Source organism: Pelophylax lessonae, assembly GCF_965119305.1.
Source record: "Pelophylax lessonae genome assembly, chromosome: 2".
Taxonomy (NCBI): domain Eukaryota; kingdom Metazoa; phylum Chordata; class Amphibia; order Anura; family Ranidae; genus Pelophylax; species Pelophylax lessonae.
In genome coordinates, this window is record NC_138769.1 from 659,739,859 (window position 1) to 659,764,164 (window position 24,306).

Genomic DNA, 24,306 nt, shown 5'->3' on the forward strand with positions numbered 1-24,306 from the left:
ACTGCATCTCTGGAGCTCAGCCACAGTGATCTTTGGGTTCTTCTTTACCTCTCTCACCAAGGCTCTTCTCCCCCGATAGCTCAGTTTGGCCGGACGGACAGCTCTAGGAAGGGTTCTGGTCATCCCAAACGTCTTCCATTTGAGGATTATGGAGGCCACTGTGCTCTTAGGAACCTTAAGTGCAGCAGAAATCTTTTTGTAACCTTGGCCAGATCTGTGCCTTGCCACAATTCTGTCTCTGAGCTCTTCAGGCAGTTCCTTTGACCTCATGATTCTCATTTGCTCTGACATGCATTGTGATCTGGAAGGTCTTATATAGACAGGTGTGTGGCTTTCCTAATCAAGTCCAATCAGTATAATCAAACACAGCTGGACTCAAATGAAGGTGTAGAACCATCTCAAGGATGATCAGAAGAAATGGAAAGCACCTGAGTTAAATATATGAGTGTCACAGCAAAGGGTCTGAATACTTAGGACCATGTGATATTTCAGTTTTTCTTTTTTAATAAATCTGCAACAATGTCAACAATTCTGTGTTTTTCTGTCAGTATGGAGAGCTGTGTGTACATTCATGAGGAAGAAGAATGAACTTAAATGATTTTAGCAAATGGCTGCAATATAACAAAGAGTGTAAAATTTAAGGGGGTCTGAATACTTTCCGTACCCACTGTATATATATAGATAGATAGATAGAGGAGTCAGAAGTAGATAAGCTTAATTGAAAAATCTTTCATGTTCTGAGTTCTGCTGGCCATCTCTTTCCATATGATGGTGTACAGTGATCACCATATCTACACCACCTACTGTCATCTATTAGAAAGTATCACTAAAGAAACCACTACTCCTGCGAATGAGTCAGTCACACAGAGAGGGGGGAGGGGTGCAGCTCCCAGATGTATTTGGAGGAAGATGTTGGGTCACATTGGGCGGGGAGGGGGGGGCACCCGGTAATGGGGGGTTGGTAACAGAGGGTGAGAGGGGTCTAGTCCCTGATTGTGTGCGTGCGCGCGTTGGGGCAAGATTAGTGTCCAGTAATGGGGTCTGCCTCACAGAGAGGGGGGCGTGAGGGGTAGGTAAGGACATGGTAATGGGGTCGGAGACACAAAAGGGGGGATGCAGAGCTCGGTAATGGAGTCGGACACCCAGAGGGGGGAGGGGTATAGTGCCCGGTAATGGGGTTGGTCTCACAGAGGGGGAGGGGTGCAGCGCCCGGTAATAGGGGGTAGGTCACACACAAGGGGAGGGGCAGGGCTCAACAAATGCCAGGCACCAGGTTGCATTGGTGACTAGAATTAGCAACCTGGCACCTGAGCTGCCCTGCAAGAGGTGTCTTGTCCCCGTGCGCCCCCCCCCCCCAGCGCTGGTCCGCGGATTAAGATGCCTTGCTGGCAGGTAATTAAAGCCACGGCTTGGCGGCATTCTTGAGGGAGTTGCACCTATTGGGGAACTGGCGCCCTCTTGTGGTGGCTGGGGGTGTGACAAGCAGTCACTAATGGCACTGAGTTCCCCTGCCTGTTCTCACTGCTTCATCTGGCATCCTTTGCTTAACCACTTGACGACTGTCTAACGACTATTTACATCGGCAGTCAGCCCCTCACAGGCAAAGCGATGTAGGTCTATGTCGCTAGCCTGTGAGGCTCTAGGGAGCGAGCACAGCCAGAGGCGCACTCCCGCTCGCTGACGGACGGACCCCCCCCGAGCGAGTGAGCGGCGGACCCGATGTTCGCCGGTTACACCGGGAGAAAGGCAGGCGGCTAATGTAAACACAGCCGCCTGTCATTTTCCCCTGTGTAACAACAGAGATCATATGGTCCTGCTATGTAGGACCGTAGATCTCTGCTGTTACACCCTAGTGACACACTTAACCCCTCCTTCTCCAATAAAGTTAACCCCTTCACTGCCAGTGTCATTTTTACAGTAACAGTGCATATGGATAGCATTTATTACTGTAATAATGTCATTGGTACCCGCAAAAGTGTAAAAAAATGTCAGTCAAGGGTCCGATATGTCCGCCGCAATGTTGCAGTCCCGCAAAAAAAAAAAAAGACAAAAATCTTTCCCTTTGTTAGTAAACGCAATAACTTTTGCGCAAACCAATCAAAATACGCTTTTTGCAATTGTTTTTAACAAACATATGTAGCAGAAAACAAATTGGCCTAAAATGTTAAAAAAATTTGATTTTTAAATTTTTTGGGGGGGAATTTCATATAACAAAATGTGAAAAATATTGTTATTTTTGCAAAATTGACGCTCTTTTTTTGTTTATAGCGCATGATCAAAAAAAAAATAAAAAAATCGTACAGGTGATCAAATACCACCAAAGAAAGCTGTTTGTGGGGGGAAAAAAAAAAGGACATAAATTTCATTTGGGTACAGCGTCGCACGACCGCGCAATTGTCCGTTAAAGTCACGCAGCGCCGAATCGCAAAATAGGCTCTGGTCAGGAAGGGGGTAAAATCTTCCGGGGCTTAAGTGGTTAATGGTAAGCAGGCGGGGAGTGTGGGGTGGTTGGGTGGAACAGCCTCAGTTCTAATCACACCCTCACAAAAGACAATGTTTATTTTTCATCCCGTCATGTCACACAGCGGAAGGCCCCTTTCATACCGGCTGTCAGATCAGGTCTGCCTGTCCGTTTTCCAGGCGGACCCGATCGTACCCTTCATTCTCCTCTATGGAGCGGTGGATGTCCACTGACAACCGCCGCCATATGATCCTGTCCACTGGAGGGTGGTCTTATTTTCCATCCGTCTGGCGGATCGAATCAGATGGCATCAGATGGGAATGGACAGGCAGGCAGGCAGAGGAGAGCGGGACTGTGTTAGTGTTCTCTCTGCATAGCGTCATCTGCCTGCTCAGCTGGAATTAGCGGAGACATACCCACTGAGCAAACCGATTCCGCTTAGCCAAGGAGCCCTTATGTGAGGGGCCTAAGGTGGCATGAGTTACTGGATCTCTTATCGCCCCAACCTTGCTGCACTATCCTTCCCTAGTGAGCCACTGCCCACCACACCATTAAGCCAAGTACACACCAGTCGGTCGGTCACACAGAGGGGCGTAGGTCCCGGTAACGGGGGGGGGGGAGGGGGAAATCGGTCACACAGAACGGCGCAGCGCCCGGTAACGGGGGGGGGGGGGGGGCGGTTCGGTCACACAGAGGGGTGCAGCGCATGTCCCGGTAACGGGGGGGGCGGTTCGGTTACACAGAGGGGCGCAGGTCCCGATAACGGGGGGGGGGGCAGTCACACAGAGGGGCGCAGCGCCCGGTAACGAAGGGGTGGGGGGGGTCGGTCATACAGAGGGGCGCAGTGCCCGGTAACGAGGAAGGGGGTGGGGGTTCGGTCACACAGAGGGGCACAGGTCCTGGTAACGGAGGGGGGGGTTCGGTCACACAGATCCCTGTAAGGGGGGGGGGGGTTCAGTCACACAGAGGAGTGCAGGTCCTGGTAACGGGGGGGGGGGGGGTTCAGTCACACAGAGTGGCGCAGGTCCCGGTAACAGGGGGGCGGTCACACAGAGGGGCGCAGCACCTGGAAATGGAATCGGTCACACAGAGGGGGAAGGGGTGCAGTGCCCAGTAATGGGGGGGAGGGGTGCAGTGCCCAGTAATGGGGGGGAGGGGTGCAGTGCCCAGTAATGGGGGGGAGGGGTGCAGTGCCCAGTAATGGGGGGGAGGGGTGCAGTGCCCAGTAATGGGGGGGGGGGTGCAGTGCCCAGTAATGGGGGGGAGGGGTGCAGTGCCCAGTAATGGGGGGGAGGGGTGCAGTGCCCAGTAATGGGGGGGAGGGGTGCAGTGCCCAGTAATGGGGGGGAGGGGTGCAGTGCCCAGTAATGGGGGGGAGGGGTGCAGTGCCCAGTAATGGGGGGAGGGGTGCAGTACCCAGTAATGGGGGGGGGGGTGCAGTACCCAGTAATGGGGGGGGGAGGGGTGCAGTACCCAGTAATGGGGGGAGGGGTGCAGTGCCCAGTAATGGGGGGGGGGGGGTGCAGTGCCCAGTAATGGGGGGGGGGTGCAGTGCCCAGTAATGGGGGGGGGGGGTGCAGTGCCCAGTAATGGGGGGAGGGGTGCAGCGCCCAGTAATGGGGGGAGGGGTGCAGCGCCCAGTAATGGGGGGAGGGGTGCAGTGCCCAGTGATGGGGGGAGGGGTGCAGTGCCCAGTGATGGGGGGGAGGGGTGCAGTGCCCAGTAATGGGGGGGAGGGGTGCAGTGCCCAGTAATGGGGGGGAGGGGTGCAGTGCCCAGTAATGGGGGGGAGGGGTGCAGTGCCCAGTAATGGGGGGGAGGGGTGCAGTGCCCAGTAATGGGGGGGAGGGGTGCAGTGCCCAGTAATGGGGGGGAGGGGTGCAGTGCCCAGTAATGGGGGGAGGGGTGCAGTACCCAGTAATGGGGGGGGGGGAGGGGTGCAGTACCCAGTAATGGGGGGGGGAGGGGTGCAGTACCCAGTAATGGGGGGAGGGGTGCAGTGCCCAGTAATGGGGGGGGGGGTGCAGTGCCCAGTAATGGGGGGGGGGGGGTGCAGTGCCCAGTAATGGGGGGGGGGGGGGTGCAGTGCCCAGTAATGGGGGGAGGGGTGCAGCGCCCAGTAATGGGGGGAGGGGTGCAGTGCCCAGTGATGGGGGGAGGGGTGCAGTGCCCAGTGATGGGGGGAGGGGTGCAGTGCCCAGTGATGGGGGGAGGGGTGCAGTGCCCAGTGATGGGGGGAGGGGTGCAGTGCCCAGTAATGGGGGGGAGGGGTGCAGTGCCCAGTAATGGGGGGAGGGGTGCAGTGCCCAGTAATGGGGGGAGGGGTGCAGTGCCCAGTAATGGGGGAGGGGTGCAGTGCCCAGTAATGGGGGGAGGGGTGCAGTGCCCAGTAATGGGGGGGAGGGGTGCAGTGCCCAGTAATGGGGGGGAGGGGTGCAGTGCCCAGTAATGGGGGGGAGGGGTGCAGTGCCCAGTAATGGGGGGGAGGGGTGCAGTGCCCAGTAATGGGGGGGAGGGGTGCAGTGCCCAGTAATGGGGGGGGAGGGGTGCAGTGCCCAGTAATGGGGGGGAGGGGTGCAGTGCCCAGTAATGGGGGGGAGGGGTGCAGTGCCCAGTAATGGGGGGAGGGGTGCAGTGCCCAGTAATGGGGGGTCGGTGACTTAGAAAGGGGAGAGGGATAAATAGTCAGTAATGGGGTTTGCAGTCCTCGGTAATCCGGTATTGGGGGTAGATAAGTGTCCCGTACAGCTCGGCTCTCTCCTCTCTTACCGGGTAAGCGGCTCCTGGCATCGGTGATCGGTACATGCCTTGCCCCGGGGCGGGTCCCATCCTTACAGCGGGTCCGGGTGTCCCGGGGCCCATCGCAGCGGGCGCCGGCCCGGATGCCCCGGGAGTCACCGATTGGAAGCCAGCCCGCGCCGCCATCGCTTCGCAACAATGGGGCCGGAACCGGAAGTCGTGTGTCACACCGGGAGGGTGGAGGGGGGTGTTCCGTGGGGCTCTCAGAGAACAGCGCTACTTGCAGCAGCGGCATGAATGAAAGCCCGGAAGTACACGACCGCCATCTTAGATTCGGGCAATTCTCACCGCCCAAACGTTTCAGTCACCTAAGCAGTCATTTTGGTCAGGGGCAAATGGCTAAGCTGACTAATAGATGTCAACGAGGGCATTTATATGAGCGGATCAGAGCATGTTCTACATTGGCCACTTGAAGCCAGAAGCCGCTTAGGTTTATTGTGTGTTTTTTTTGGTTAGACGGGTTTACACGAACTCTACTCTGCTACATATGTGCATTCGGCCAGCCCTCACGGTAAATGGCCGCAGCTGGTGCCCACGGAGCCGTCACTTCCGGTGGGTAGAAGCTGTTCTTTATTTGTGTGACGAGGTTTGATTGTAATCTGTGAGGCGACCGACGTCCTGTAAGGCCAACATGGAGATACAGATCGGCGCCCTCTGGTGGCTGGAGGTCATCACTGCACGACCCTCCTTCCCCACACAACTCAAATTATGTATTTCCCGCCAATTCCATGTGCTGTCAGTGTGTAGGAGTATACAGGATAAATCATTGTGTTTGTAGCCGCTTACTCTTCACAGTACAACTAAGGGAAACCTTTTTTTTTTTTGAATAGAGTAATGTGGGGTTATGACCAATGCCAGGTTTGTTTTTGCCATCCAAAGACATGCTGGTAGGCTGCTGCCCAAATTGGCCCTAGTATGTGTATGCCTCTGCAGATAAAGAGGTTGCTGTGGTTTGGAGTTGTAAAAGTGTGGCTCAAAAATGGGGTTTTACTCCGCTCCTCTCTGCAGTACACATTCCCGGAATGGAAAACTGGCAGGCTGATTACCTCAGTCGGCAGGCGTTGGACAAAGGGGAGCTGTCCCTTCATTCGGAGGGGTTTTATCAGTTGTGTCTCCGGTGGGGCATCCCGAGGTGGATCTGTTGGTGTCTTGGTTCCACAGAAAGGTGCAGAGGTTTGTGGCTCGGTCAGGGGATCCTCTGGCGAATGCCACAGATGTGCTGGTGGCCCCATGGGGTCAGTATCGTCTGATTTAGGCCTTCCCTTCTCTCAAGCTTCTGCCAAGACCTATGCAGGGGCAGAAGGGATTCTGGTCATCTTAATGGCCCCACCGGGCTCAGTACACCAATCTGGTGCAGCCGGTCACCGAGGTGTCTTGGAAACTTCCTCTCAGGGAGGATCTGTTGTCCCAAGGTTGCTGGCTTTGACGGCTTAGCTGTTGAACGCCAGGTGCTTATGGATAGAGGTTTGTCTCAATTGGTGATTCCAACGCTGTTAAAAGCTAGGAAATCCACTTCTAGAAAGATCTACCATCATACGTGGAAGACGTACATTGCGTGGTGTGATCCCCATTCTTTTTCGGTGGCCCAGTTCTTGACTTTCCCTTAGTGGTCTTATTTCAACGGCCCTTGGTCACACACTCCCTGGTGCGTACTTTTCTTCAGGGAGTTCAGCACTTGGCTCCCTCAGTGCGGTCTCCGTTACCGCCTTGGGACCTCAATTTGGTGCTCTCAGTCCTCCAGAAGCCTCCTTTTGAGAATCTTTGAGAGAATCCCCTGCTTACGCTGTCCCAGAAGGTGACTTTTTTGTGGCTATCACCTCTGCGTGCAGGGTGTCGGAATTGGCGGCTTTATCCCGTTGTTCACCTTGCTTAGTGGTTCACAGAGATAAGGTGGTTCTTCGCCCCTGTCTGTTGTTCCTTCCAAAGGTTTAATGAAAAGAAATGTGAGGTGCGCAAAGAAATGAAGGGAGCTATCAGCAGCAACTGAAACTCCAACCTGAGTGGAGTAAAATGTATAGAAAGTGGTGTATGGGTGCGCTTGATAAATAATCAGTGTAGGTATTCCAAAAAGAAAAAACAGTGCGTGAGAATAAATGTGTACCATTAAATAATAAAGCATAAATTGGCACAACAAAAATGACAGTGAGTATGTAATAAAACACTCTCTAAGGCATGGGTGTCCAACCTTTTGGCTTCTCTGGGCCACATTGAGTATAGAAAAATTTTCGCGGGCCACATATAAAATATATACTATAGTTAAGGTATATAAGTAATAAAATGCCACCGCGCCCTTCCCGCGCCGCCACGCCCCCGCACTAATTTAACACAACTAGAGGATGATGAAATTAAATGGAATCAGTATACAGAGGTTTACTTCTTCTGAGAGATAATAAAGGAACACTCTACCCACCATGACCACTTCAGTGATTTGAAGTGGCCATGGTGGTAGGAGTCAGAAACACTGCACATGCTCCCCCCCCACTCCCCTCCGAGGCAGCCTCTGCCTACAGTTGGAAGCTGCTGTGACCGTGCCCCCGACCCGATTTCCTTCTTTCCCAGCAAACAAAAAATTGTCAGGGGGCAGTGGCTGCATTGCCTGCGGTTCTGGGCCGCATGCGGGCCTCGGGCTGCAGGTTGGACATGCCTGCTCTAAAGCATAAATGGGTGATAAATAAAAAGTCCCAATAAAGTCCATAAACAAGTGCAAAAAATCTTCTTAGTGATGAAGTGTGAATGGAAGCAGGATGCACATACTCGTATCCCTCACAGCACCGCATGTTAAGGATAAAGTGATGGTACCCTTACCAACTGAAAGATGGCATGCACTTTAAAGATGACAAAAACCAGTATGGCACAGCAAAATTCTTCCCACCGCCTAATCTTCCACCTTATGTAAAGTGTTTCTATTCTATTCTATACATTTTTCTTGGGGAGATCTCCAATGCACAGAAACCCCCCCTACGTAACACCCCATGTCCACAGGTACAATCATTATTTCCCTCATTTTACCCTGCTAGCATTAACGAGGTTGCCAATTTTTTTTCTAACAACCATCTAACCACCTGCCCCCTGGATCCTGCCTCCTCGCAAATGCTACGCTCACCTTCTGACTCTATTCTACACTCTCTAACTCACATCTTCAACCTCTCCCACTCTTCTGGCATCTTCCCAACTCTCTAAAACATGCATTAGTCACCCCCATCCTTAAAAAGTCCTCACTGGACTCCACCAATCTTAACAACATATGCCCAATCTCCTTTCTCTCCTTCTCCTCCAAACCCTTTGAACGTCTGGTCTACAAACGACTGAGCGACCATCTGACAAACTTCTTGATCTCCTTTAGTCCGGATTTCGCCCTCAACACTCCACAGAAACTGCTCACAAACAGCCTACTAAAGGCTTAAACCAATGGACACTATTCTGTAATACTCCTCCTGACCTCTCTGCTGCCTTTGACACAATGGACCACCCTCTCCTCCTCAAAAAACTCCACTCTTTTGGTTTCCATGACTGTACTCTTCACTGGTTCTCATCCTACCTATCCCACCGCACCTTCAGTGTCACTTACAACTCTACTTCCTCCTCCCCTCTTTCTCCGTCAGAGTCCCCCAAGGGTCTGTTCTAGGACCTCTCCTTTTCTCAATCTACACCTCCACCCTGGGTCAGTTGATTGCCTCCCATGGCTTTCAATATTATCTCTACACTGACGACACCCAAATCTATCTCTCCACCCCTCAGCTCACTTCATCATTCTCCTTACGCATCACCAACTTACTAACAGACATATCATCCTGGATGTTACATCACTTTCTCAAACTCAACCTATCCAAAACCAAGCACGTGGTATTTCCTCCCCCACGTGTCTCTTCCCCTGACTTCTCTGTCAAAATCAACGGCTCAACTATCAACCCACCCCCCCATGCCAAGGTCCTAGGTGTTATCCTGGACTCTGAACTATCCTTTTGGCCCCACATCAAATTGTTACCTCAACCCCCGCAACATCTCCAAGATATGCCCCTTCCTAACCAAAGACACCACAAAGCTTCGAATTCACTCCCTGGACATCTCTCTCCTCGACTACTGCAACTCCCTCATTGGCTTACCTTTAAATAGGCTATCCCCCCTTCAGTCCATCATGAACACTGCTGCCAGGCTTATCCACCTTACAAACCACATGGTGTCTGCTACTCCGCTCTGCCAATCCCTTTATTACTTACAAAGCCATCCACAACTTGGCCCCCAGCTACCTGGTCTCAAAATAACAACCAAATCGTTCTCTTCCTTTCTCTCAAGACCTCCTGCTCGCTAACCTCATCCCATACTCGCCTCCAGGACTTTTCCCGAGCCTCTCCCATCCTCTGGAATGTTCTAGCCTAATCTGTCTGACTATCTCCTACTTTATCCACTTTCAGACGATCCCTGAAAACTCATCTCTTCAAAGAAACCTATTTGGCCCCCACCTAACGACTGTGTATTTATTTATCAGCACACCTCCCACAGTTATTGCCTCTTGTATCTCTTGACCCTCCCTCTTAGATTGTAAGCTCTAACAAACAGGGCTCTCTGATTCCTACTGTATTAAAGTGTATTGTGGTTGTACTGTCTACCCTTAAATTGAAAAGCGCTGCGTTAACTGTTGTGCTATATAAATCCTGTATAATGTAACGCTCCTGCGTTCTATGTATAATGTGGTTTTACAGCTGCAGAAATATTCCGCTTCAGTAGTCATGTAGAGAAACGCTGAGACACCAATCCCAACTCCCAAGACTCATCATGTGTGGATGATCTCAATTCAGCATACAAATATACACACTCAATAAGAAGTTCCTGGAGTGATCTATGTATATAGTAGTAAAGAGGTGATAGGCTGAAGAAACAGGTTGAGTAGAGACGATAGGTGACAGACACTTGAGAGGAATGTTCTTGAGAATGAGATAGTAACAGGTGGGATGCAGATAGGTTAGCAATCATGTATGGTAGTAGATGATAGGATAGCAGATGACATACAGGAGAGACTAACCCAGTGCAAGAGCAGATGATAGTAGGCTCAAGAGCTAGCAATCTAGATAGTGCAGATGTAGTAACAGTCCTTAGTATGCAGAGCTAGACAGTGTAAGCTTTAGTATGAAGGTTATTGAGGTTTCCCCTGTGGGGTACTTATCACTAGTAGCAATGTAGCAGAGGAGAGGTTCGACAAGAGCGGATGATCCGGTAGCGGGATACAGGGATCAGCGCAGCGTGGTTCCGACAGCGAGGTATGCTTGCAAGCATGAGAGCTTCAAGACAGGTTAGCATCAAGGCACATCTAGGCACACAGCAGGTTGAACGAACACATGTGAGTGAAAGCTGGTGATTTAAATAGCTGTTCAGTCCGGCGCCTCATGATGATGTCAGCACTCTTAAAGGGAAACACACCTATATGTGCTTCATCTATCTAGGTAGATGGAACGCACCCGGAAATGATGTGATAGGAGGCACTGAGAGTGCCAGAACCTTACATATAATAATAATAATAGCAAAAAGTAAAAATATAGTTTCTTTTTTCAAAATTGTCGTTTTTTTGTTTAAAGTACAAAAAATAAAAACCACAGAGGTGATCAAATACCACAAAAAGAAAGCTTTATTTGTGGGAAAAAGGACAATAATTTTATTTGGGTACAGTGTCACATGACCGCGCAATTGTCAGTTAAAGCAACGCAATGCTATATTGCAAAAAATGGTCTGTACATGAAGGGGGGTAAGTCTTCCGGATATCAAGTGGTTGAAGGTGAATTAAAGAAAAAAAGATTAGTTAAACCCACAAGTGCTTTTTACCACTACTATTTTTTTATACTGGCTTTTGAAATTTACAAATGCAGCAATTTAGAAATTGGATGAAAGGTTTAGCACTGGGGAGCACTATTTGAAAGATAAATAGTGCATTTTATATACAACTATATAGATTAGACCAAAATGAGGGGAAAATCAGGGGGAAAGTGGGACTGAAGGACAATGTCCCAAATCAGGGACAGTCCCTCGAAATCAGGGACAGTTGGGAGCTAAGAGGTTACAATGCAGAGACTGTAGTCAGTTCCAGGCCGGGGTCTTGATGGACAGTAAGGGAGAAAGTAGTCAGGTCCAGGCTGGAGTCTTGACAGGCAGCAAGCGAGAGAGTAGTCAGATTTGAACAGAGGTCTAGGGAGGTGGCAAGCCAGAGAGTAGTCAGGTCCAGGCCGGGATCCTGATAGGCAGCAAGCCAAAGAGTAGTCAGGTCAACCTGGGTCGGCAACAAGCAGACAACTGGTGGGTAAGTATTATAGCACCTTAGCTCTCAGGTAGTTGGCCATAAGACACAGCCCCAGCTGCTTCCAAGGCTGGTGCTTCACCTCTTGGTGCCAACGTCACACAAATATGGCACAGTTACCGACGGCTAACCGAAAAGATTGGGAGCTTTCTGATCATGTGACAGCCAATCACATAGGTCACGTGATCATTAACCCACTCTGCCTCCTAGCATCTGAAACCCCTTAAAGGGCTGGGAGGCACCAGTGGCAAGGGCTAAAGAGGAGCTCCAGTATTTATTTGTGTTTATTAAAAGTCAGCAGCTACAAAAACTGTAGCTTTAAAGGCATGAAACAACAATAATTGTTCAGCAAATCTGTGAATAAATAGCAACTAAGGGTATATAGTTGGGTACAACTAGTGTAAAAATGAACTAAGACCAGGCCTTTGTTTTGTTTAGAAGTAAAAAACAGGGGCCTGCCCCAACATTCAGGTCTTTTGGAAGGGGGTCTGCCGACTCATGGAGGAGAAGCTGGCCCTTCCGAATGTCTGTTCTCCGGATAGGTGCCTTCTTGGCAACCTGTCGGAGGAGAGCCTTGGGCAGTCTCAGAAGGTGCTGTCACGAATCTTGTTCTTTTATGCTAAAAAATTGATTGCACTACGGTGGAAGAGTCCTGACCCTCCTTCGGTGGAGGCTTGGGTCTCTCTTGTTAATAACGCACTACCTCTCTATAAGCTTACTTATTTAGCTAGGGGTTGTCCCAAGAAATTTAACAAAATTTGGCTAGTTTGGGTGGACTCGGTTTCAGGATCCTTGGAGGTGTAGTAGGGTTTGTTTTCCGTGGAGAACCCCTGTTCCAGGGCATGGCCGGGCCTTGGCTCAGCCCCTGTAGGCTACGTTAATATGCTGGTACTTCTACTAGATTATGGTTCCATATGGTCGGATGGTTGGGGGGGTGGGGGGGAGGGGTTGGTTTGGGGGGGTTATTTTTCTGTTGACTCAATTCCTTGCTGATCTCCTGTGTCGGATGCTTAGAGGGGTATATACTCCTGGTTTCCGCATCTCCTGTCGTTTGCTATCTACTGTAACCTGATATTTTGTTGTCACTGGTTTGGAATTGATGTTTGTGTGTTTTGCAATACCAATAAAATACCTTTAAAAAAAAAAAAAAAAGAAGTAAAAAACAGTATTTTTGCTAGAAAATTACTTGGAACCCCCAGACTTTATATATTTTTGTAGCAGAGGCCCTAGAGAATAAAATGGGGGGTTTTGCAAATTTTTATGTCACACGGTATTTGTGCCACAGTTTTTCAAACACAATTTTACACACTAATGCATAAATACATTTTAATAAATTTCAATGCATACAGAGACAATATAATAATACCCACATTTTTGGCAAAATATATTTTATAGGGGGTTACACCAAGTAAATAGATACCAAACATCTCACGCTTTAAAATTCTGCACGCCTTGAAATGGCGCCAAACTTCTGTATTTAAAAATCTCCATAGGCAGCACTTTATAAGCCTTTATTGGTTACCAGTTTAGAGTTACACAGGAGGTCTGGTACTAGAGTTATTGCTCTCACTCTGACATTCATGGTGATACCTCACATGTGTGGTGCGATTGCCATTTATGTATGTGTATGGGACCACCGTGTGCGTTTGCCTTTGCACGCGAGCATGGGTGGACGGGGGCGCCTTAAATTGTTTATTTATTGGTGGGACACTGGTTCACTGACAGATGTTGATCGTCCTCTGGCAGACACTGAACGATGTTGATGTTGCAATGGAACACTATTGCAGATGTTTTTTGTGCACTGGCACAGATTTTGATGGGACGCTGTGACAGATGTTTTGTGCACTGGTGCAGATGTTCATGAGACACTGTGACAGATGTTTTGTGCACTGGCACAGATTTTGATGGGACACTGTGACAGATGTTTTGAGCACTGGTGCAGATGTTCATGAGACACTGTGACAGATGTTTTGTGCACTGGCACAGATTTTGATGGGACACTGTGACAGATGTTTTGTGCACTGGTGCAGATGTTCATGAGACACTGTGACAGATGTTTTGTGCACTGGCACAGATTTTGATGGGACACTGTGACAGATGTTTTGAGCACTGGTGCAGATGTTCATGAGACACTGTGACAGATGTTTTGTGCACTGGTGCAGATGTTCATGAGACACTGTCACAGATGTTTTGAGCACTGGTACAGATTTTGATGGGACACTGTGACAGATGTTTTGTGCACTGGTGCAGATGTTCATGAGACACTGTGACAGATGTTTTGAGCACTGGTACAGATGTTCATTGGGACACTTGGACAATTGTTCTTTGGACAGGGACAGTGTTTGTTGGTGTACTGTGTGGGGATGGCTGCAGTCTGTGTGATCTGTGAAAGTTCTTTGTGTAAAATCATCCCTTAGGCTGGATTCACAGTAGCTGCGGCTCACAGAAGGGGGCCCGGTGGGTCCCTGTTCACTGTTTCAGGTGCAAATCAAGTCAGAATTATTGGCTGAATTCGCACCTGAAACTGACCAGAATATGCACAGGACCCTTCTGCAATTCGGGCCGTGGCTGCCCTGGAGGTGTGTGAACCGGCTCCATTGAGAGTTGGCCATACTCTCCTGTCATGCGAATTGGATGCGGGTTTCCCCAGCCTTACACAGAGAGCTGTCAGCACAGGCTGCAGCATCACCCTCTCCCCCTCTGCACTGATCTGTCACTGAGTTCAGCGAGAAGAACTGACACAGAGACATGTGTCTCTGTTTACACTGTGCAGACTGTGATTGGACATAGCTATCACGTGATCAGGAGGGCCAATCACAGCGCCCATATCCCAATTTGTGATGGGCTGTATTTGAAGATCACAGCCATCACAGGATGGCGCTTGTCACGCGCGGGCGCCTGTTCTCAGCGGCTTTCTGGTACGTCGACTCAAAAGCCGAAGCTCCCACCCTGCCGTTTAAGTACAGTGGGCGGGAGGGAAGCTGTTAAAGTACTGCATTTACTACTTTTGGTGTGACGCAGTGTGATTTAAGCCCATTCAAATAAATGAGCTGAAAGTGCAATTCCTGGTTTTAACCATCCCTCAATGTCTCCCTTGTTTATCTCTCTGCCCAGGAACAAGCCTCTTCCTCTCTGCTCAGAGCTGCTATAATAATTTTGGGATCTGTAGTGCCTTTTTCACACAGTCCATAAAGCAGCTTAGTCTGTGTGGAACTATGTCTCCCACAATCCTCCATTCCTCCCGGCATTGACAGTGGTTCAAGCATTCCATATCCCCTTTCCTCTGGGTGGTGGGCGGACCCAGCAGGCTACACAAGTTCTGTGATCTCGCTGCTAGCGCTGCATGCCAGGACCACACATGTATGGTGCTGTGTGAATTGTCAGCTCTATATAAATAATTGTCATAAATTAATAGGGTCAGAGGCAATTCGGAGCTAATATCCCACATCTTCACAATCTTGTTAGCTTAAAATTTCCCATTAATTGATTTTTTTTTGTCTACGACGCAAAATGACAGCATTGTGCGTCTTTCATCTGAAGCATCAGCAACAAAAATATTTCTTTGGCAGTGTGATGATGTGGTTAGCTTCTGTTAGTCAGTCAAAACACTTAGAGAGTGGTGGGTGTATGAACGATTCTGCTCATTTCTGTGGCACTTAGCAATGGTATGTGCACTGTGTGCTGCCAGATTCTGAATGACAGCAATGACCAGACAGAAGGTGGCTGCGGTACACAACTTCCACCTCATCACATGAGCTCCCTAAACACAGTTCTATATCAGCCCTTCACTTATAATAATTATGGAATAAAGAACAGAACAAAAAGGTTTTGGTTTAATTACCCACTTGCCTACTGGGCACTTTAACCCCCTTCCTGCCTAGGATACATTTTCAGCGCGATCACATTTTGAATGACAATTGCGTGGTCATATAACGCTGTACTAGATTGCTTTAACCACTTTACCACCAGAGGATTTTGCTGTCTTACGTCCAGGCCACTTTTTGCGATTCGGCACTGTGCGACTTTAACTGACAATTGCGCGGTCGTGCGACGCCGTACCCAAACGAAATTGACGTCCTTTTTTTCCCACAAACAGAGCTTTCTTTTGGTGGTATTTGATCACCTGTGCGATTTTTACTTTTTGCGCTATAAACAAAAAAAGCGTAAATTTTGAAAAAATAACAATATTTTTCACATTTTTTTATATGAAATTCCCCCCCCAAAAAATGTAAAAATCAAAATTGTTTTAAATTTTTGGCCAATTTGTTTTCTGCTACCTATGTTTGGTAAAAAAAAAAAACAATAAGCGTATTTTGATTGGTTTGCGCAAAAGTTATTGCGTTTACTAAGGGAAAGATTTCTGTCATTTTTGGTGTTTTTTTTTTTTTAACGAATAATGGCGGCGATCTGCAATTTCTGCAATCTGCAAGATCGGACCCTTGACTGACATTTTTGACACTTTTGGGGGTACCAGTGACATTTCTACAGTAATCAGTGCTATAAATATGCACTGTTACTGTAAAAATGACACTGGCAGGGAAGGGGTTAATTTTATTGGAGAGGGAGGGGTTAATGTATGCCTGGTGCTTACTGACGTGTGTGGGGGGAGGTGACTGAGTGACACAGGGACAGATCGCATGTTCAGCTATGCTGAACCCTGCAATCTGGCGGATCTCCAGACTCGATTCCCCGACGATCTGGGAAGAGCGGCGGCGATCGCCGCTGCTCCTCCCCTGGCCCGACTCCCGCTGTGACTGAAAACAGCGTGAGCGCTGCCCACAAGGGGAGGAGCCCAGCGACGTAGGTCTACGTCGCTGGACGGAATCGAGCCACTTTGCCACAGTACAGTCCCAGTGACTGGTCGGCAAATGGTTAAAAAAAAAAGGCCTGGATTCTTTCCTAGGTGTACATAATATAAATGGGTACTAAAATTTTTTTTTAGACAAAGTTGATCCAGGGAAAATCCGATTGCCTCTCGGGGGATCAGGAAGGAATTCTTTCCCCCGCTGTAGCAAATTGGATCATGCTTTACTGGGGGTTTTTTTCCGCCTTCCTCTGGATCAACTGCGGGTATAGGATTCTGTATATGGGATTGTATGGTTGGGTTTTCAATACTGTTTTTTTTTTTTTTTTTTTTTGGTTGAACCAGATGGACTTGTGTCTTTTTTCAACCTGACTAACTATGTAACTACGTACCCATATGAAATTTTTAGCCTTTTTTTTAGACAGATAGTGCTTTCTTTTGCTGGTATTTAATCACCTTCGGCCTTTTTGTTTTTTGCTAAACAAATGAAAAAAGACCGAAAGGTATGAAAAAAAAAGTTTTTCTTAGTTTCTGTTACAAAATTTTGCAAATAACTAATTTTTCTCCTTCACTGATGGGCATTGATAGGCTGCACTGATGGACACTGATAAGGAGGCATTGATGAGGCTGCACTGATATGCTTCACTGATGGGCACTGATAGGCAGCAGTGATGGGCACTGATAGGTGGCACTGATGAGACATATAGAGCTTTCTTATGGTGATATTTAAAGAGATTGTAAAGGCAGAAGTGTCACGATTGACCACACCCACGGCGACTAGCTAACCGGGACGTGGTTTCGTGACTGGGGAGTGTAAGGGAATAAGGGAAATTCCTACTTCGTAATGAGACTGGCTGTGACACTTTCACAGCCCGCACTGCCTTTGGTCACTACTAGAGGGAGACTCCACTCCAATCCAGCTGGCTGACCACACACAGGCAGATACAAATCTTACATACAATCTGGTGCACTGTAAGGGTTGGGGAGCAGTCTAGCAATTATCACACACTACTAGGATTCCTCCAGCTATCCTACAAGCTAGAACCCCTATGTTAATCACTCTTCCCACTGTCCCCACACCCACACACCACAAACGATAGCCTGCCACCACCCAACAGTTTGTCCGCAGACACCACACACACGCAGATCTCCGCCTGGTTTACAATCTGCATGCAATCTGCCAACACACAGTGCAATTGCATACAGATTGGCATGTAGCTTAGACCAAGCAATTAGGCACTAAAATGCAACAATCTCTTCAGAGATATGAGTCCTAGCTTAGTACACAGAAGTCACTATAATTTAATATCCCGAAAGTGGGCAGTGCATAAAAAATATATACAAAGCAAAAGCAGTTACAAAAAATACAAAAAAGATGAAAAAACCCACAATTGGCAATTTGCTATGAAAATAAAAAGGAATAAAACAGAAATAAACTTTACCGCAGCTTATCCCTTGGTAGAAGCATACCGGAAACCGTGTGGGGACTCCCCAGTTTAGAACTGGCTTCATGGAAGAACAATATCCAAAACTCAGGTTTCCCAATTTATTGGAATATGAATGTGGGCTGGACTTGACCAATCAACCTCAGGGGGTTGTCCCCATCTCAGCCCACACGGTGTTTTGTGTTCTGAACTGACCAGAGTCGAATTGACCCAGAACGGCCCTGACCGCTGGGTCAGGGATAGGAATTCTGACACCAGCGCATCGGTCTGATTGCGACAGTACCAAACACTGCTTGCCTGCCGCAATCAGACGCCATATAACGTTTTTTTGCAATTCTCTAGGATTCCACACACGCTACAAATACAGATTTACATGTACTTGTAGCCCAACACGTGAGCCATAAGAAGGAATTATTTTCATCTCTCTGCCACTAATATTTTAGCTTTTATGAGAGATAAAATACATTCCTTAGATCTGATGATACCAATCACAGCTCGCAGACCATTTGGAGCCTCTCACTGCCCCCTCGTAGCCAAGACGTCTAGCAGTTTTCTTTGAAGCTCCAGGGAGGTGACAACTTTAGTCCACTTGCCTGGAAGACTTTAATTGGCATCCAGGTGTCACTTCCATCCCAGAGACCAGTTCGGTCCTTTTCAAATGCTAATAAAAGGACATATGTGTATGACTGAGTACTGAATACTACAATTCTTAATAACCCAAAATGATACTACATCTACAATTATACTATTTCTACAGATTACTTCATATCTCGCTAATGCAAAGCTACCCTACCCTTACATTTATGTTACAAGAAGGTTTTTTATTTTTATTGTAATACATTCTATTTATTAAGATAAAAAGCCTTCTGTGTGCAGCAGCCCCCCTCAGCCCCCTAATACTTACCTGAGCCCTTCTATATCCGGCCAGGTTGCAGGAGTATCCAAGCTGCCTAGGTTGCAGGAGTATCCAAGCTGCCGTGTCATGGCTCCATGTCTGAATGGACACAGGGAGCTGTGACTCGGCTTTTGTACCCCCATAGGAAGCTGCTTGCTGTGGGGACACTCAACAGGAGGGAGGGGGCCAGGAGAGCCAACGAGGGACCCAAAAAGAGGAGGATCCGGGCTGCTCTGTGCAAAACCAACTGCACAGAACAGGTAAGTATAAAATGTTTGTTATTAAAAAAAAAAAAAAATAGACTTTACAATCACTTTAATCACCACTGGCCTTTTTATTTTTTTGCGTAACAAACCAAAAAACACTGAAAAGTATGAAAAAAAAAGTTTTTCTTAGTTTCTGTTACAAAATTTTGCAAATAAGTAATTTTTCTCCTTCACTGATGTGGGTGATGAGGCTGCACTGATAGGTGGCACTGATAGGCTGTACAGATGGACACTGATAAGAAGGCACTGATGAGGCTGCACTAATATGCTTTACTGATGGGCCCTGATAGGCGGCACTAATGGGCCCTGATAGGCGGCACTGATGGGCACTGATGAGGCAGCACTGATGGGCACTGATAGGCAGACTTGTATAAAGTACTCGAAATTTCTACTTGAGTAAAAGTACAAGTGCTCGATCAAAAAGTGACTTATGTAGAAGTGAAAGTGAATAAAAGAAGGGTTTGGGACTTTGAGTGAGGTGGAGACCAGAACGCTGGGAAACATGGGTAATAAAAACATTTTATTACTGTATACTATCAATAGACAAAGTACAACATGTAAAATAGCAGTTCATGTATAAACAGCGTATTACAAACATATTGGTCAGTCTGATGCATTTGCAGGTACACAAAATATGCATAAAGAGTATAGGGACTATGGCACTTCGTATTGGCCACACAGTCCAAAGTTGCTACATTATTGCCATACTGTAGGCGGTCTGCAGGGTGCACCATGGTAATGAATGTTGAATCAAAAACTTGCTGCAGCAGTCATGGACCTAATATATATCATGTGTTGAATCACACAGAATTGCAATAATCGTTCAGTAGGTAAGTAACCGTTTAAATTGATTGAGTAGCGATAAATTACTGTAAAGTAGAAAAATTGATGACATCCTTGTAGCTCTACGCGTTTCATGGCTAAATACCACTCTTCAGGAGCGGATGCTAAAAACTCTGTAAAAAAGTATAAATGTAAAAAAGTATAAATGTAACTATTGATCGACTAAAATCGCATACATGAGAATGAGGAGGGAGGAAAGGGTTATCCAATCCTATGGTTACTTACAAGATGGCTGTCATTAACAAAGTGTGGCTCTGTGGGCGCAGGGCATCGCATGCGCCTCCCCCGGGAGCTGTGGTGGTCATCCCCGCAGTCCCGCACAACGCACCACACATATCACCCTAAAAACGAAGTGCAGAGTAATGAAAAAAGGTGGGTAGCGGCTGTGTTGCTGTGAGAAAGCAAAAAACTACTAAGAGTCTGAAATATCAAAAGTGTGGGATAAATGGCATGTGTAGAAGTAGTGGACCAAAAAATAAACTCTCCACAGCCCAAAAGGAGAAAAAAAAAAAAGGAGTTAAAATAAAATAGGTAGAGATAGGAAATAATCCAAGAGAATCAGTCAAAATAACCAAGTAGTAAGTAGGTGCAGTATATCCAAAAATAAAAAGTATACTGTAAAGTATTAAAAATGTGGTTACCTTAAATGACTGCATCAAGTGTTATAGTAGTAGTATACATGTGTTGTCTCTCAATTCCTAGGTCTGAATGACCTGTAGCAAAATAGGGGATATATATATGCACGTCAGCACAACCACGGGTGCCTCCCAGCGTCACGTTGATTGCTAATTGGTAAAAGGTGTCTCCCAATTGAGGCAAACCTGCTGCCAGAAGAGGGAGTGATACACCTCAGACACAAAGCAATTGTAGATGTAATAATGGTATCTAATGCTAAGACGCCAAATGACGCCCAGCAATAGACACAAAAACGTGGCGCCGACGCGCGTCGGAATAAACCTGCCAAACCCCCCATGCCGGTGAAGCAGGGGGGGGGGGGGAGAGGCAGGGCACCGATACGCGTCGCAGCTCCCTGGTCTGGAAACCAAACAAATGCCCAGCCCGCAGGACCGCACAATGACGATGAAAAAGAAATAAGTAATTGTGTATCATGAACAAGAGGAACCATGATTGCCATGCTGCAGATAGTGATGAAAACACATCCAACCATAATTAGATAATATAAGATATAATAAATGGTAATCTGTATGTAAGGGTATGCCCAGTGGGTAGAAGTGGAAGTGCTCGCAGAAAAAGTTACTTAAGTGGAAGTACTAAAGTACTCAACATTTTTTTTACTTAAATATTGCAAGTAGTTTTTTCAAAAAAATTGCTACTTAAGTACTAAAAGTAAAAAGTACCAGTAGTTTTGAAAAGAAAATTCTACTCAAGTACTGAAAGTAGAAGTAGAAGTACTGTGTTATGTAGTTATTAAAGAAAGAAGTCAAAAGTTTGAACATCATATTGTTTTTTATTATTTGAATTTATTTCAAATGATTTATTCAAATGATTAACCTAAAGGACAATCACAATTCCTTAGGCTGTAACTTTTTGTAAACAAAAAACAGATAAAGTCCCTCCCTTCCCCTTTTAAAGCATCCCTCCTTCTCTTCCCTGCCTGTTTTTTTTTCTCCACAGCTTATTGGTGCGCAAAATCATATATAAACCAATGTGATACATCAGAGACCCCAACACAGAGCCCCCTTACATCAGAGACCATCCCCACAGAGCCCCCCTTACATCAGAGCCCCCCCATAGAGCCCCCCACAGAGCTCCCCTTACATCAGAGCCCCTCCACACAGAGCTCCCCTTACATCAGAGCCTCCCACATCAGAGCCCTCCCACACAGAGTCCCCCTTACATCAGAGACCCCCCACACAGAGCCCCCTTACATCAGAGACCCCCACACATCAGAGACCCCCCACACAGAGACCCCTTACATCAGAGACCCCCACACAGAGCCCCCTTACATCAGAGACCCCCCACACAGAGCCCCCTTACACCAGAGACCCCCCACACAGAGCCCCCTTACATCAAAGACCCCCCACACAGCGTCCCCTTACATCAGAGACCCCCCACACAGAGCCCCCCTTACATCAGAGACCCCCACACAAAGCCCCCTTACTTTAGAGACCCCTCACACAAAGCCTCCCTTACATCCAGAGACCCCAACACAGAGCCCCCTTACATCAGAGACCATCCCCACAGAGCCCCCCTTACATCAGAGCCCCCCCATAGAGCCCCCCACAGAGCTCCCCCTACATCAGAGCCCCTCCACACAGAGCTCCCCTTACATCAGAGCCCTCCCACACAGAGCCCCCCTTACATCAGAGACCCCCCTTACATCAGAGACCCCCCCACACAGAGCCCCCTTACATCAGAGACCGCCCACACAAAGCCCCCCTTACATCAGAGACCCCCCATGTTTCCCTTAACCAAGATGGCCACCAGTGCCTCGATCGCACTGCGTATGCGCACGTGCCTCTACTGTGCGGCCGCCGGAATCCCCGCCTCCCAGCGCTGAGACGTCAGCGAATGGAGACAAGGAGGGGAGGAGCGGAGTGGCCGAAGGCCGCCACACATGTCAGAGCGTCGAGAGGCGCATGCGGGAGCACTCCACGCCGGCCCAGCGGAAGCCTGGAGCGGAACAACGCTACCCAAATGGCCAGAGACCAGGTACCCATGAAAAAGGGGGGTATCTTTACCTTTTGCCTTCCTATAGAAAAGGGGAGGGGAGGGGGGAAGGCAGAATAGGGAGGATAATTGAAAGAGTAGGAGAGAGCAGTAAGGAGGGAAACCAAACAAAAAAGAAAAAGGGAAAGGCAGAGAAAAGTAATGAGTAACTATGCAGCACAAAAAAAAATTATCGGAGTAGAAGTATCGAAATCATCGAAAAAATGTAGTGAAGTAAAAGTGGAAGTAGGAGAAAAAATTCTACTCTAGGAAAGTACAGATACCGCATTTCGGTACTTAAGTACAGTACTTAAGTAGTTCTACTTCGTTACTATACATCTCTGCTGATAGGTGGCACTGATGAGATATATAGTTTTTTCTGTTGGTGATATTTAATCACAACTGACCAATTTTTTTTTTTTTTTTTTTGCTGAACAAATGAAAAAAGACCAACAATTATGAAAAAAAAAGTTTTCTCAGTTTCTGTTACAAAACTTTGCAAATAAGTAATTTTTCTCCACTGATGTGTGCTGATGAGGCTGCACTGATGGGCACTGATAGGTAGCACTAATGAGGAGGCACTGATGGACACTTATAGGCACTTATGGGGCTGCACTGATCATCAGGGCACTGATGGGCCATGATTATCTGTGTAAAATGTCCCTTGTCACACTTGCCGGTTACTGGCCCTCCTCTCCTCATGTTGTGACAGCGCGTGAGTAAAGAAATGCAGATAACCGCCAAGATTGTTTACAAGTGATCAGCTGTGATTGGACACAGCTGATCACATGGTGGAGGGCTGCTGTGATTGGCCCTTTGCGACGATCTGTGATCAGTCTGAAGGACACAGAGATCACAGAGCACGCTGGATGCGGGGGTGTGCTTCTGGGAAGATTTCCATGGACGCCCTCCCATAACGAGAGAGCCAGGCTTTAGCCGTTTTTTCGCGATAGCACGGTAATGAAGTGGTTAAACTGCAGCTTATTATTTTAAAGGCATAGTTAACCTTTACCAAAAAACTACCTATGCAGGTCGTTTTTCTGTGCAGCTTTGACCAAAGTTGAATAATGTCCTTACTATAAGGTGTAGTCCATTTACATAGATTGCAAAGCCTGGCGAAAAAAACTCCCAGAGATGGCCTTATCCCATCCTTCCTTGTTGCCAGGAGGTTGCAAAGAGACTCCCAGCTGTGCTGTGTTTTCCCCCTCTTGCAGTAGCTTTGAGGTCAGCAATGATAAGACGGAGGAAATAGTGGATGTGTGAGGGTTTGAGGGCTCAGACCCCTTTCCACTGAGGCGCTTGAAAACTGCCCATAAAACGCTGAGTGCTTTTGCGGCACTTTTCAGGCGTTAGTGGTGCGCTTTTTTAGGGACACGTTCCTATTCATTTTAATGGAGAGGGACTTTTTTGAGGTACTTTTTTAGCGCTCCAAACATGCCCCAAAAATGCTGCTTGCAGGATTTTTTTCACCGCCCCCCCCCTCCCCTAAGCGCACCACCCCAGTGCACCACCCCAGTGTGAAAGCATTTATGGATTTTAATGGGATTAGGGTTTCGTGAGCTTTTAAGGAGCTTTTTTTTAGCGCCAAAGCGATTGAAAAGCACCTCAGTGTGAAAGGGCTCTTACTCCTGTGATGGTGGGGTGTAGTGATAGTTGGGAGTGTCTTAGCAACGTCCTAGCAATAGGCTGGTACAGAAGGATGCCCAAAAGCGGACCAAAAAGTGGACATGCAGCATTTTATTTCGACACCATAATGTGCTGCTGGATGTATAAGGAGGAAAAATGGGTAAGTTCCCCGGGCCCCCTGACAGAAGGGGCCCTCCTCTATAATGGAAACAAT

General features: G+C 47.7%; 1 protein-coding gene across 1 annotated transcript in view; it reads right to left on the minus strand.

The window, feature by feature from the left end:
- The window catches only part of SMARCD1 (SWI/SNF related BAF chromatin remodeling complex subunit D1), a 41,294-nt gene extending 35,788 nt beyond the window's left edge, over nt 1-5,506 (minus strand). The window contains exon 1 of the mRNA XM_082246507.1: nt 5,231-5,506. Within this exon, the coding sequence (XP_082102633.1) occupies nt 5,231-5,386 (156 nt within the window). The 5' untranslated portion in view covers nt 5,387-5,506. The remainder of the gene's footprint in view (nt 1-5,230) is intronic.
- Between the last annotated feature and the right edge of the window lie 18,800 nt (nt 5,507-24,306).